The sequence below is a fragment of the Enhydra lutris genome, unplaced genomic scaffold, assembly GCF_002288905.1.
Source record: "Enhydra lutris kenyoni isolate GAN:26980312 unplaced genomic scaffold, ASM228890v2 scaffoldscaffold4, whole genome shotgun sequence".
Lineage (NCBI taxonomy): Eukaryota > Metazoa > Chordata > Mammalia > Carnivora > Mustelidae > Enhydra > Enhydra lutris.
In genome coordinates, this window is record NW_019154088.1 from 7,015,080 (window position 1) to 7,029,646 (window position 14,567).

The 14,567-nt window shown below is 38.6% G+C and overlaps 1 protein-coding gene across 1 annotated transcript; it reads left to right on the forward strand.

Annotated features, from left to right (window-relative positions):
• Nucleotides 1-14,171, forward strand: LOC111158004 (transmembrane and coiled-coil domains 5A). Its single transcript, XM_022519781.1, is given in 13 exon segments — nucleotides 1-35; nucleotides 121-188; nucleotides 191-239; nucleotides 1,093-1,242; nucleotides 1,664-1,787; nucleotides 2,181-2,231; nucleotides 2,956-3,027; nucleotides 6,220-6,276; nucleotides 6,663-6,722; nucleotides 7,294-7,358; nucleotides 8,468-8,525; nucleotides 10,528-10,568; nucleotides 13,973-14,171. Coding segments are annotated over 13 exon segments (1,029 nt in total).
• Nucleotides 14,172-14,567: the final 396 nt, after the last annotated feature.

The following is a 14,567-nucleotide window of genomic DNA, read 5'->3' on the forward strand; positions in this document are numbered from 1 at the left end:
ATGGAAGAACACAAGAACACTCAGCTAGATTATGAGTAAGTAGTCATGATTATGCAAAGCCACATCCAAGAACCAAGGTATGAAGCATGACTGCTGTTGATTCCTTTCTTCATCTTCGAGTCTCCCTCTTTCCTTCAGCTCCTATCCATCCATCCTTCACCACTCTCCGCCCCAAGCACCCCATTGCCCTCTGAAGTGATAGCCATTGCAAATCCCCCATCCAAACCAGCCCTTCCAAGGTAGGACTTTTCTATTCCAAAATCATCCCTCATGCCTACTCAAAACAAAAGTCTCTCTGCCTCACTATCTTATTTCTAGTTAATTATTTTAGAGAGAAACCAATTACTTAAGTGCCACAAAAGAAAATGAAAAATTTATTGAGAGGTTCCCATGTGCCAGGTAACTTTCTAGACTATACTAGCATTAAGTTACTATTATTTCATTCAAATTTACTTCAAAAAAGATGTCTGCATTCATGAAAGTGAATGCCTGGATTACTTCTGTGTGCTCAATGGAGTGACTCCCATAGTAGATTCTCACGCTTTACAGCCGACAGTGGAGAAGTTTTCAGATGGGGGAGGTGGGAAAAGACCAAGCCCTAACTGGTGGTGGAAACTTCTTGTGGCTCTGCATAAAGCAGGGTCCACGCATAAATTATGTAGCTGCTACCCAAATAGAAGTACTTGATAAAAGTGTATAGCATTGTGAACAATTTGAAAAACCACTCTCTCCAACGCAAAAGGCTATTTAAGGAAGCAGAACTTCTCCTGGAACCAAAGTGGAGGTGCACTATAATGCTGAGCACTTTGGCTGAGAAAGGCTGGGTAAAACCGCCCTTGCTGACTGAGTTAAGAATTATTGAAACAAACTGAAGAGCATAATTAAGAAATTAAGAATTAAGAATATTAATTATATTTAAATTCATAATTAAGAAATTAAGAAATGCAATTTCCTAAATATAAAAAAGGAAAAGTACACTACCAGAAATAACCAGGCTAATGAGTTACATGTCTTCTAGATATTCTCTTTGGTCCAAAGATTATTGATCTTAAGATAACTGGCCCTTGTCCATTTGGGGGGCTGAGTTTATAGGTCAGAGAAAGTGGAAATCTTAAGATTGGTCCAGTCAAAGAGGAACATTAACAGTTTGAACATGGACCTTGAAAGGGACATGCAGAGAATAGATGAAGCAAATCAAGAACTTCTTCTCAAAATCCACGAGAAAGAAAACGAGATTCAGAGGTGAGTGTTGGGGCTTCATGAGGGACATTCCTAACCCAAAGATCTGGGTGGAGGAAATGAAACACAATTGAATTTTCCAGCTTACTCTGGGGACCTGTATCTTATATATGAAAAGAGTTTCTTCTTCATTCTTTGGTGTTTGTCTATGTCTCAAACCCTGAAATATAGCAATTTTCAAAAAGAATCCTAAAAGAATGAGTGATGCTTACCAGAGCTGAAAGAACACTGGGGTGTTTGACGTGGAAATCATAGGAATCTTGCTTGTCTTATCTTTAAAGTGATTCTGATCCTAAGGTTCCAGGAAAGAAAGGATTTCCAACTTGAGTTTTGTATTTATTATCATTGAGTACCCTTAAAACTGACATGTGCTTTACCAGTTTGAAGGCTGTCATTCCTCATAGTGTGTGCTTATGTTATACAGGCTGGAAAGTGAGATCACCCAGACCAGAGACTTGGCTGAAGATGAGGAGTGGGAGAAGGAGAACTGCACCACAGTAGAGAGGGAAAAAGCCTTGCAGGAGCTGGAAGAAGAAACAGCCAGACTCGTAAGCAAAAAGCAGGGAAGAGCAATTTGATAGGTTTGATTCCTCAGCACTGTTAGATAAGTCTCCCCTTTTTACACACAAAAAATAGTCAACTCCAAAGTCATGGCAGATCGTGTTCTTCCATGGGAAGGAGATGTGTGGAGGTTAGGGTTTCTCTGGTAATATTTAATATTAGGAAGGCCTGCACGTGGACATCTCAATCCCTGGTAAGTTGGTGTGTCCATACTGAGATCAAACCACAGGTCCTTCACCTGCCATTATGCAGGAAGGTACAGTTACTGCAGGAAAACATCTCTGGGGTGAAATGGAGAACAATCAACTGAATAAAAACAGATGATGGTGCGCAGATGCACACTTATACTCTACTTATACTCTGCTTCTTTTTCTCAACAGGATAGGAAGAATGAGACTCTGGTCCACAGTATAGCAGAACTTCAAAGAAAGGTGGGGAAGAGCTCTCATGTTCCTGGGTATCCCCTAGTCATCAAAGAGGCAAGGGAGGGGAAAAGATCGTGCAAAATCCCACATGTCAGAGAGACCTGTGCTGGGGATGGCTGCTACTCCTGCTCCACTCTCCTGAGGCTGAACCTCATGAGCTAAGTGCCATGACTTTGGCTTGCAAGTGTCTGGTGAAAGGAGTGCATAGGGTATTCCAGGTAGTCCGTGATCCCATGGCTTCCTCATTCTATCACAAGAAATGGAATCCAATGGACAATCTGTTGAAGGGATTGACTGGGACCCTTATGGTGAGAGGTTAATTTTACTTTTACTAGAGACTTTTAAAATACTTAATGCCAAAAAGTTACCCTTCTTTGTCCAGGTAATCCCTCTACCTCAATGCCTGGTTAAAATACAGTGGGCTTCTTTATGATTACCCTACTTTCTGACCTATGCCTGGAGCCCTGAGTAATCCAGCCTGGACTAGGGGGTTCAGGGAAGTACTCCTGCTTTGAGCAGACTCTACTTGGCGGTCAAAACTAATGAGAAGATGGAGGTAGAACAAAGATGTTCCCAAATATACCAAGTATCCACCAAGAGACCATTTCCTGGCAGCTTCAATCAAGGCCAAGTTATTGGCCTCACACACCAGAGAATATCTTTGTCTTCCACATTTTTTAATTTGATATATTTTTTACTTGAAATCTATTTTTTCTAATTGAACCCACAGCTTACAAGAAAATTACATAAGGCAACGAAGTGTGAACAAGACAAAACAAAGGGATCCTCAGAAGAGTCAAAGGTAAACAAAAAAGCAACCTCGAATGGGTTTGGGCTGCATGACCAGAAAACAAACCTTCAAGTGGAAACAATTGTCAAAGTTAGGACAAATTCTTTGTAGTTTCAGCCATGCCAGTCTTAAGCCTTGGCTGCTAAGTGCTGAATTCTCCTCTGCCCTTAGTAAGGAATTTCAGTCTGAAGCCATATATTTTTGTTCTCTCTCCATCAAAAAGAGCAGAATACAAATGCACAAATACATATTAATATTAGAGGTAGCTGCAGTCCCTCATTTAAATCCTGGCCCCAGAGGTACTTACAGAGAATATGCGAAGGTAGGCAATTTAATCAGTCCCTCCCAGCCTCAGTTTGAAAATGAATGAAACTGTATATACAAAATATTCTCTTTTTTGGAGTTCTAAAACATTAAAGGGTCATGATTTTAAGGTGATTATTTAAAAGTCTGGCTGAAGCACATGTATGAATTCACAGGCAGAGTTTGGATTTGTAAGTCTACTGTGTGCTAGGTAATTTACACATACTGTCATTGACTCCCATCCAGAAAAGGATTCAGTCAGTTGGTCCTTCAAGTATAGAGTGACCTCTGCTAAGTGCATCATAGAGTGCTTAGCATTTCCTTAGTTGTGTTCCAGAGCTAAGAACATGAGCACAACCACAACCCATCTGATCAAAGATACAAGATTTAGACTTTTTTATTCAGAGAGCAGATAAAATTCTTACTTGATCATTTCTGTAGGATTATCTCTTTGTCCTTGCCTCCCTAATCTCTTTTTCTTCTTTTTTAAATATTATTATTACTATTATCATCATTATTATTATTATTTAGTAATCTCTATATCCAACATGGGACTCAAACTCATGACCCTGCGATCAAGAGTTGCATGTTCTTTTGACTGAGCTAGCTAGGTGCTCCTTGTTTCTTTTTTCTTAAACTGATAGTTATTTTTATATATTTAAGAACAAATAAAGAGAGAATTCTTCGTATAAAGATAAAAATTATGTTTCACTACCTAACAGTATAATATACAATGGGCTTTTAAACAGACCGTCCCTATTTCTCAATCTTTCTTGCTTCTTAAACCCACATTTAAGCCCATACTTAAGCCTACACTGTGTGCATGAAGCCTCCAAAGATATGGACACACTGAAAATAGAAAATGAAAGAAGAGAGCATTACTGCCCTATGTTCTGTTGGACAAATCAGTGTTGATAGCAATAAAAAAAAAAAAAAAGAGGAAGTCCAAAGCCACCAAGTAAGCTTGCTTGGGCATGCCCATCCAGGAAACTTATTTGGGAAGAAAGAAATCAGGACTGTGTGTGTATCTCGGGAATAAACTGGAACTAAGACTACAAAGGAACATGAAGTTCCCTGACTACCCTTGCCATAAATCTGCAACAATCAGGAGATTAATGTTCTTCCTTCTTCTGCCCAAAATGTGTTTTGCTAATGTAAGCCTACCAGAATCTAGTGGTGACACTTTTAAGTCTGGCTATACTGGCCACGTCAGGTGAGCTGATTCCAATAGACTCTAGATAGAAAGTTCCCATCACAACAATGGCCATTATTTTCCTGGCAGTGCTAGGTCCAGCCCTAAAACGTTCCAGAGTATTATCAACCCTTTGAATTACTCCCTTCTGCCCACTATTTTGTAGAATTCTCAGGTGGCATCTCTAATTCTATGAAATATATATCATCTCTGTTGCTTCTGTTCCTCCTGCATGCCGGTGATCAGTTCAGTAGTTTAATAGGATGCCTACCTCAACAACTTGTGACTCAGGCCACTGTCTTTAAAATACAGCCCTGTTGCCCGACTGGCTCAGCATCTGACCCTTGGTTTCAGCTCAGGTCATGATCTCAGGGTCCTGGGATCAAGCCCCGTGTCAGACTCCAGGCTGAACATGTAATCTGCTTGAGGATTCTCTCTCTCTCTCTGTGTGTCCCTCCCTCTATGCTCACTTACTCTCTGTCTCTCTCTCTGAAATAAATAAATAAATCTTTAAAATATAGCCCTTACCAAGTGAAAGTCAGAGAAAAACAAATACCATACGATTTCATTCATATGTTGAATTTAAGAAACAAAACAAAGAAACATACGGGAGGGGGAAAAAAGAGAGAGGGAAACAAACCATAAGAGACTCTTAACAACAGAGAACAAACTGAGGGCTGATGAAAGAGAAGTAGGTAGGGACTGGGCTAGATGGTTGATGGGCATTAAGAAGGACACTTGTTATGATGATCACTGGGTCTTGTATGTAAGTGATGAATCACTAAATTCTACTCCTGAAACCAATAGTATTGCACTGCATGTTAACTAACTAAAATTTAAATAAAATTTTGAAAAAAAATAAATAAAAATTTTCTGTTTGAAATACAATAAAATAAGTAAAATACAGCCCTTAGCACATTTGGTTATTTGGTCCTAGATGTAATTGCCTGAAAGGGAAAGAAACTGTGAGAAGAGTCCAAACATGAAATAATGGTAGCTAGATGAGAGTGGGAACAACAGAACTGAAAAGGGAAAGGAGGAAAGACTGCAGTATGTCCCCTCTGCTTATACGATATATCCCAAATGCATCTGCTCCTTTCTATCTACTAGTACTGTAACTACCACCCTTTTGAAAAACACTCTAAACCCTCACCTGGATGCTAAAGCAGCCTCTTAACTGATCCTCTTGCTTTTACACTTACCCCTAAACAATACACGTTCCACACACAGAAAGAACTCTTCGTTAGAAAGAAAACAAACCGAATTGTGTCTTTACAACTTCAAGCTCTCCCTTGGCTTCTCACTGCAATTAGAATAAAGAATCAAACTCTCTAGAAGCTATAAACCCCTACGTAATCTCATACATGGCTACCTTTCCCCACCTCGCTTCATTCTAAACAAATCTCCCCTAGGTTCCCACCACATAACTTCTTCGAATATGCCCAATTTGTGCTATTTCACAGTCTTGGTCCTTGCTGTAATCTCTGCATGGGAAATATGTCTTCCAGTACTCCATTTGGCTAATATTTACCATTTAAATTCAAAGTCAAGAGTCATCTCACCTCAAGTTTGAATCCCCTCCAATAAAAAGACATCTGAAATTGGTCCTGGGGCACTTGAATGACCTGTAAAATAACCTTGAAGATCCCATTTCAGAATGGAACCCGCTTTTGCCTGGCTGAGTTACCAGTCTCCTTCGCTTTCTATAGGCCAAGTTACAACAGCTGGAAGCTTCCTGTGCAGACCAAGAGAAAGAGCTAGCCAAGGTAATGACAATATCTTCAATGCTACTTCTCCCAAAGGAAGGAAATCTTGATCCTTGGTCACACAGTTTGAAGGAATGTACTAGACTGTGTGAATACAGTCTCCCAAATCACCTTCTCTTTAACATTTTTATAGGATACCTTCCATAATTTGTATCAATAAATTAGTATCTATTTTTCTCCCAACTGTCCCGAAATAATTCTCTTTGGGACCATAAAGAATAGCCTGTTTATCCTTTAAAAAAATATGAGTTTATATGTACAGAAATACATATTTAGAACAACTAGAAAAGCACATTTAGGGCCTAGAACCTACGAGGCACCAAGTACACTACTGTTCTTATAGCAATTTACTGAACAAAATTTAAGACTGAATTTTGGCTTCCCAGGTAATGGAGGACTATGCATTTGTGGCTCAGCTCTGTGAGGATCAGGCCCTCTGCATAAAGGTACAGTTTCTCAATAAAGGGATAGCAATGGGTTTGTTAGGGTACAGGATGAAATGAAACCAGGCTTTTTTTTTTTTTTTTTTTAAACATATAATATCTTTTTATCCCCAGGGGTACAGGTCTGTAAATCGCCAGGTTTACACACTTCACAGCACTCACCATAGCACATACCCTCCCCAATGTCCATAATCCCACTGAAACCAGGCTTTTTAAAGAACACTGCAACAACATTAATTCTTCAAGGTGGCATTACAAAGACTTTTAGGGGGGATGACACTCTACCACCAGAATCATTCTATTAGTGCCCTAGTCTCACAAGCTCTGTGCTCTTAAATTAATAATGAGCACTTTTTCCTATTTATAATCCTGATAACCACAGGCACCTGCCCAGTGGTGAAGTGCAGTGAGAGATCAGGAGTAGTGGAAGGCTAGGGTACTGGGAAAGGAGACACAATGGCAGTGGGAATGCCAACCATTCACATGACAATGTAGTGAAAACGTGCTTAATATGATTAGAAAGAGCATAAAGCTTCTGGTTAATAACTGCGATTTCTTTTATTTCCCTTTGAAGAAGTACCAGGAAACACTGAGGAAAATAGAAGAAGAACTAGAGACTCGGTTCCTTGAAAGAGAAGTGTGAGCTTTGGCAAACAAAGGAACATCCTGGTTTTAGTGGTAACTCCATCTCAGCCTGGGTCAGAGCAAACTTTTCTGACCAATTCCTATTCGGAATTGAGTGAGCCCCAACACCATATAACCTTCCCCTCTCTTAGCGAGCTGGTTGATTCCCACAAACCACACCCATATCAAAATGCAGGTCCTCCCATCTTTCTTAAAAGACTGCAGAAACACACCTTCCTTCATAATTTTATCACATTACCAGTTATTTGGGTTTATATTAAAGGCAGGAACACATGCTGCAAAAAGGGTTACTGGTCTGGGACCTTGATAAAGAAAGGCATTCCTTAAATTTTACCAAAAAGGTCTTAAAATTAATATCACCTTTACTTCCCCAAAATATATAGAAACTCAACCATATGGAATAGACATGAAACTAATCTGTAGATACAAACTAGGGCTATCATAGTAAGAAACCAAATTTTATACTATATGAAACTATGAACATTGAAAATTAGAAATAATAGAGAAAAGCCCCCTCCAAAAAAATTAATCCTTGATTTTATCAAAAGAGTCTAAATAGTGAGAAACTAAAGCCAAAAACCTCACTTTCATTTCCTGACTCTCTTTAGAATTTAAATCTTAAATCAGTTGGGAAGCATTTCCATTTATTAAATATTTTAGAATCTTGGGATCAAGAAAAAAAGACCTAAACTGTACATAGACTCTAAGTAAACTCAGTCCACACTGTGGCCTGGAGGCTAGAATACCAGGACTTGGAGGTCCCTGCCCCTAAAGAACACCTTCAAGTCTCCTGAGCTCCTTCCTGAATATTAAGTGTGGCTTCATTGCTAAGCCAAGATTTTAGAATGGGGCTGCCCAGCGGAACTTTCTGTGCTATCCAGTATGTAGCCACTAGTCACCTACTGAGTACTTGAAAGATGACTTTTGTGACTGAGGAACTGATTTTTTTATTGTCATTAAATGTAAAAAGTTACATATGGTCACTGGCTACAATAGCGGACAGTATAGCTTTAGAATATAAAACTGTTTTTAAATAACAATGATGTAGTATGAATATTTGTATGTACTTTATTCAGTCCCTATCTTGGTTCTTTTTCCCCTAGATCAAAAGTCTTGAGCATGAATTTTCTAAGAAAAGAGTCTAACAGCCAAAATCATAAGGTAAGCATTTCACTCTACCTTCAGCTTCTCTCTGTGTCAATGCCTTCAAGGGAGTTTCCAAAACACTATCAGCCACCAAACACATACCAATTTTCCCATGTGCATTTTCTAAGATTCCAAGAATAGTATCAGACATAATTATAAAGCATTCCAACCCTAAAGACACAAAGAAGAGGCTATGGAACAATGATCTTCCCTTTCTTAGCGCCATCCAAATAATGTGTTCTCAAAGAAACTAGCCTAAGACCTCACAGAGTTCTGCGTGGAAGCAAGAAGGAACATTAACTGAGGGTACACTGTATGGAGAGGAAGCCAACACAGGACACATATACCACTTCTCCCATCTCCCAGAATCACAGTGCTCTTTCCTGGTGATCCCAACATGGTCCCAAATCTCTCACTACACAGAGCACCAGGGCATCCATCACCAGCTAATCTAACCCATGAGATAAAACATGAGAAGTCGGGGCACCTGGGTGGCTCAGTGGGTTAAGCCTCTGCCTTTGGCTCAGGTCGTGATCTCAGGGTCCTGGGATGGAGCCCCACATCAGGCTCTCTGCTCAGCAGGGAGCCTGCTTCCCCCTCTCTCTCCGCCTGCCTCTCTGCCTACTTGTGATCTCTGTCTGTCAAATAAATAAATAAAATCTTTAAAAAAAAAAAAAAAAACATGAGAAGTCATTACTTTATGATACAGCTTCAGTGTCTATTCATATTTAGCACCATGGTGCCATTAGCATATATGCAGAGATCTAAAGGACACAGAGTTGGATGTAGAGCACCAGGCCTCTTGGCCTGCTTGTGGCAGCAAGTACATAGGGCAAAAAGATAAAACATTTGTTAGACTTTAATTTTGTAATTTATAATGGCTTTAGAGCCAGAATTGACATTCACCAGAAATTTTGTCATTGGATATATGGTCTTCATAATGTCAGAAAACAAAAAGTCATCTCTCCCTAAAAAGCAAATATCCACAAACAACCATTGTCCTTGGGGTCATCCAGATGTTTGGATATATATTAGACCACGTTCACAGTGACCATGGTTCCCACTGGGAAGTCATGGGTCACTCTGATTCCAACCTTGTATATTATACAAGTCATTCTAGTCCCAACCTTGCATATTATCCAACAAACAAAAACAACAAAAACAAAACTCCTGAAATTAACTGGACCCCACCTCTCTAGAACCAAGCTTACCATGCTCCCTGATATATCCTACCATCTGTCCCCCAATGACTCATCAAAGCATCCCTTCTCACCAACTATTGGAGAAAAAGCAGAGTTGTCTTCATCAAGATTACTAAAGTTCCATGTGGTTTGATGACCTATGATGTTTGAGCAATCTTTACAGAGTCCGCCTCAGCAACTGACCAGTTGACATGCTGCTCAAGTTACAGAACCAAATTTGTAAACCAAAAAGTTTCTAATTCTAATTCTGTGAGCATCATTTTCACAATTTTAAAATGTGACTGTAATTCCTCTTCATTTTTTATCTCACAAGGAAGCTAAAAGGAAAATGAAATAACTGAGAAAATATTTTGGAAGAGAGATGCCACAGAAATCCAGGATATATCCTCATCTTTACATTTTTATAGCTCTGAAAACTTCTCTTAGAATATATTTATATGGTTTTCATAGCTTATAAACTTTTTTAAGGGTTACGGATTAAGTAGGAGGTAAAAGCAGAGTTGAAAGAGCCCTGAATGCAGATTTGGAGGACCCAGGTTCCAAGCCTGGTTCTGCCACTTACTAGCTGTATGACACATCTTACCTTTTTATGCCTCAATTTATTTCTACCAATAAATAAAAAAGGGATACAAAATTACACACACACACACACACACACATATGTAGTTGTCTTAAAAATTCCATCTGTTATACATGTAAAAAATTGTTAAGACACTATCTAAATATAACATTAACTAATAGCTCACTGAATATTATTTGATAGGGATGAAAACTCCCAGAAATTGCTTATTTATCGATGTCCTTTATTCTCCCAGGATCATTCTCTACAAAAGAAGGGAACACTTTTCTGCAAAAGGTAGGTAAATATGTTTGAGTAAACCTCCTGGAAAACTGGGTGTTCCACTTAGCCATCCTGGAAATAATAAAAATAAAAATGAAAATAATAAACTCTAGACAAGGAGACCTTTGTATACACACATACTCCCAGGGTGAAGTCAAAAAACTAGTGTCATTGATGACTATGTTTCTCAGTTCTAATGTATGACTTCCTTGTCCAAAGGCAATTCCTAATCTCAACTTCCCAGAAGTTGGGATTCTATTCACTTTCAGAAGTGAATAGCCTAGTAGTAATCAGAAACAGGAATTTTGTCGCCTAAGAGAAATATGGCAAACTGATACTCCCTCTTCCCTTTAACAATCTGAATTAGCTTGATGGATCTGGTTCTCCAAAAACATCAGTAGATTATGAATGGGAAGATCCTTTTGTGGTTTATAGGATGATGAATGGGGTTTTCACACTATTATGTCAGATGTTCCTCCCCCCGATACTGTAAAATGTCAACATGTTACATTAGAAATAGTAGAGAACTTGTAAATGCACATATACCCCAGCCTAATAGTAAATAAGAGAAAAAAATGACTGTGAAAGAGAATCATACCCAACAGTACCCAGCCCATAATAACTGTTCAAAAATACTTGTTAAACTGAGTAAGAGCTCAAGATTCAAACAACCAAGTGGATATTAGTCCTGAGGGAATCAGTGTGATAGCAAAATAAACTGGCATTCGATGAAACCCTTGCATTTCCAAAAAAGGTCAGAGTATGTTCAATATAATGTGTTTAAGAAGGCACAGAGAGACATATATTCAAAGTGGTATGAAATATGATTTAGAAAGTGTTCCATCAAAATGGCTAACAAAATTACTGGTGCTTAAATATCACCTCCAGTTGTCTGGAAAATTTGCTTATGGGGGATACCCCCTCATACCAGATAAGTGAAGTGTTACATATTTGGCTATCCTGAAATACAGTGTTCCCAGAACAGCTAGCAGAATTTCCTTAGAACTCCCAGGCTGCCTTAGCCTATAATTTGACACCAGTGCCTCACATGGAACTGCCCATGTGGGCTCCCAGGATAGGAACTATTTGCCTTGAAAGAGTTGGTATCCCGAAGAGAACCTGACAACATCCTAAAAGTCTAGCTCATCATATCAAACTAAAAAGGTCTCTCCTCTTGCTCTGTTCCAGTATCCTATGGGGCACTGGTATATTGGGTACTGACTCAAGAAATAAGAAAGCTGGATTATTCCTAAGATTTCTGTGAGAATGTTATCCCAGAACTTTTTCATGAATACTGTATTTAGCTTCAAGGAGAATACTAGGAAGAGGTTTGTAAAGTGTTTCTCATTTTAATTCTGACCAAGATGCTGTACTATAACAAACCCTGCCTCCTGCCACAAAGATCAATTCTAGAGAAAAACTTCAGGAAACTGGTGGGGAAGGGGCTGTTTTTCACTGGTAGGAGGAGGTAGGTAGTGAATTTGTTCTGCAGCAGGCGGCAGACCAGCACAGCTGGATTAGGTAATACAGGAAAGGAAAAAGTAGAGATTCACTTGTGCAAATCAGAGTAAAACCACAAGGCCAAAATAATTCATCAGTTAAAAAAGAAATCAGGACCACCACAGAGGAATTTATAGAAATTAGGAAACATTAAAAGTAACATGAATGAAAGAAGAGAAATACCATGATCATGGATAGAAAGCCATAATATCATAAATATATCAATTCTCTTTAAATAGGACTTAGTTCAGTTCCAACCAAACTGCCCTAAAGGTTTTCATTACATTAAATACAGTTATTCTAAAATATACTCTATATAGAAGAATAGAGTCAAAAACAACCTGGATAATTTTTAAAAAGAGCAAGGAGTGGGGAATATGCGTTCCCAGATATCAGGACTTACTATGAAGCTGCAGTAATTACAATAGTGATACTGTCATAGGAATAGGAAAATCAATCAATGAAATAGGAGCATGCATATATAGAACTTCAATATGTGATGTATGACAGTGATTATATGCCAGAGAGGAAAGGAAAAATTGTTCAATAAACATGGTAGGGGGGAAAAAAGTAGTTATCCAGATGAGGAAAAAATGAGATTGGATCACTACTATACAGAATATTTAAAAAGCGAGGCCAAATGTATTAAGGACTAAATGTCCAAAAAAAAAACTTTAAAATTTGGCATCAGTTATCTACTGCCACACAAAAAATGGTCCCAAAACTTAGTGGCTTCAAGCAACAAACATTTATATGACAGTTTCTGCAGATTAGGAATCTGAGCCACTTAGCTGGGTAGTTCTGGTCCATGGTCTATTACCAGGTTGCAATTAAGATATTGGCCAAAGTTAAAGTCAGTGGAAGGCTTGGCTAGGCTGGGGGATCTAGTTCCTCCATAGCTTACTCATACATCTGGCAACTTTTGCAGCTTGTTGGCAGGAGGTCTCAGCTCTTCCTCACATGGAGCTCTCCACAGGGCTGCTTGTGTATCCTCACAGCATGACAGCTGGCTTCCTCCTAAGAGTAAGGAGCAAACTGCAATGCCTTTAGTATGTAATCTAGGAAGCCACAAACTTCCATGATACTCTATTCTTTAGAAACCAAGTCATTAAGTCCCAGCCACATGCTGAGGAAGAAGAGTCTCTAGAAGGGCATGATACCAAAGAATGTGTGGACATATTCTAAACTATCATAAAGTGTTAGTAGAAAATAGGAGCATCTTTTAGGCCTTGGTGTAGGGAATTGTTCTTAAATAAGACCAAAAAGCATTGATTCTAATTAAAGATTGATAAACTAGACCTTATTAAAATTAATAACTTTTGTTCTTCAACACCTTAGAGCAAGTAAACGTTTTAAAGTAGAGAGAAGATATTCACAGTACACACAGTGGAAAAGGATTGATATCAAGAACATATAAAGAATTTCTACAAATCAGTAAGACTAATCCAAACAACCTAATAGATAAATGGGCAAGAGGAAACACATAAGACCTGTGAACAGATGTTCAGCATCATTGTTCATCAAGGAAATGCAAATTAAGACCATTACTTTACACCCATTTGGCAAAATTTTTAAAATCTGATGTTATCAAGTGTTGGAAAAAATATGGACTCACATGGTTATGGTTACAAACTGTTGCCAATGCTTTGGAAAACAGGATGGCAAAACAGAAACGAAAGATAAAAGAACAAGATAATTTCAGATAGTGATAAATGTTCAAAGAAAATAAAACATGGTAATGGAAGAAAGAGTAACAGGCAAGCCAGCATATGGGAAGGAGCTGCCTTTACAAGGCGTTGTTGGTAATAAAGACAACAATTTGAATAGCAAGAAGGAGCAATGCATGCATTTAGCAATGTTTTATTTTGTTCCTGGTTTTCTAACCTCTGGTTAATAGTTTCTTAACTTTCTCTTTTCAGGATTTTTCAATATGTCTTTTTCACCACCCTATTTTTCATCAGACTGTTGGGCTACTTGTTTTTTCATATAAGTTTTATAAATCCAGATCTCCTTATCAACATACTGCCCAAGATACTGAGCAGGGACATCCTGTGGAAGCTAAGATGCTTCTTCTTTCCATCTCTCACACTTGAGACAGAGGACATGTTACCTCACTGATCCCCAAGAAATATCCTTGAGCAAAAAAAGGCAAGTGGTGTCTGAATCTGTAGACTAAGAGACGGCGGGATTCGTGGAGGGAAAAGGTTTTCTCCAGTTTTCCCTTGAGGTCTGTCTACTTGATCACCTTCTCTTTCCATGTTGTCTTTCCAAGGCTGACCTTGCCCAGGAAAAAGCTCTGTCAATAGATTTCTAGGACTACAGATAAGCTAAATGTACCAGATAGTAAACAAACTAGACCATTTTTAGAATAATGTCATAGATGTTAAGCGAAGTTAGAGTTGACCAATTTTTCTAGAAAAATCTTTAAAATCTGAAAGACTGGATCCCTGCCTGCAATGCAAAAGATTGCTCTCTACTTACATTAGAATTATTTGGTTACAAATGAACCTGAAC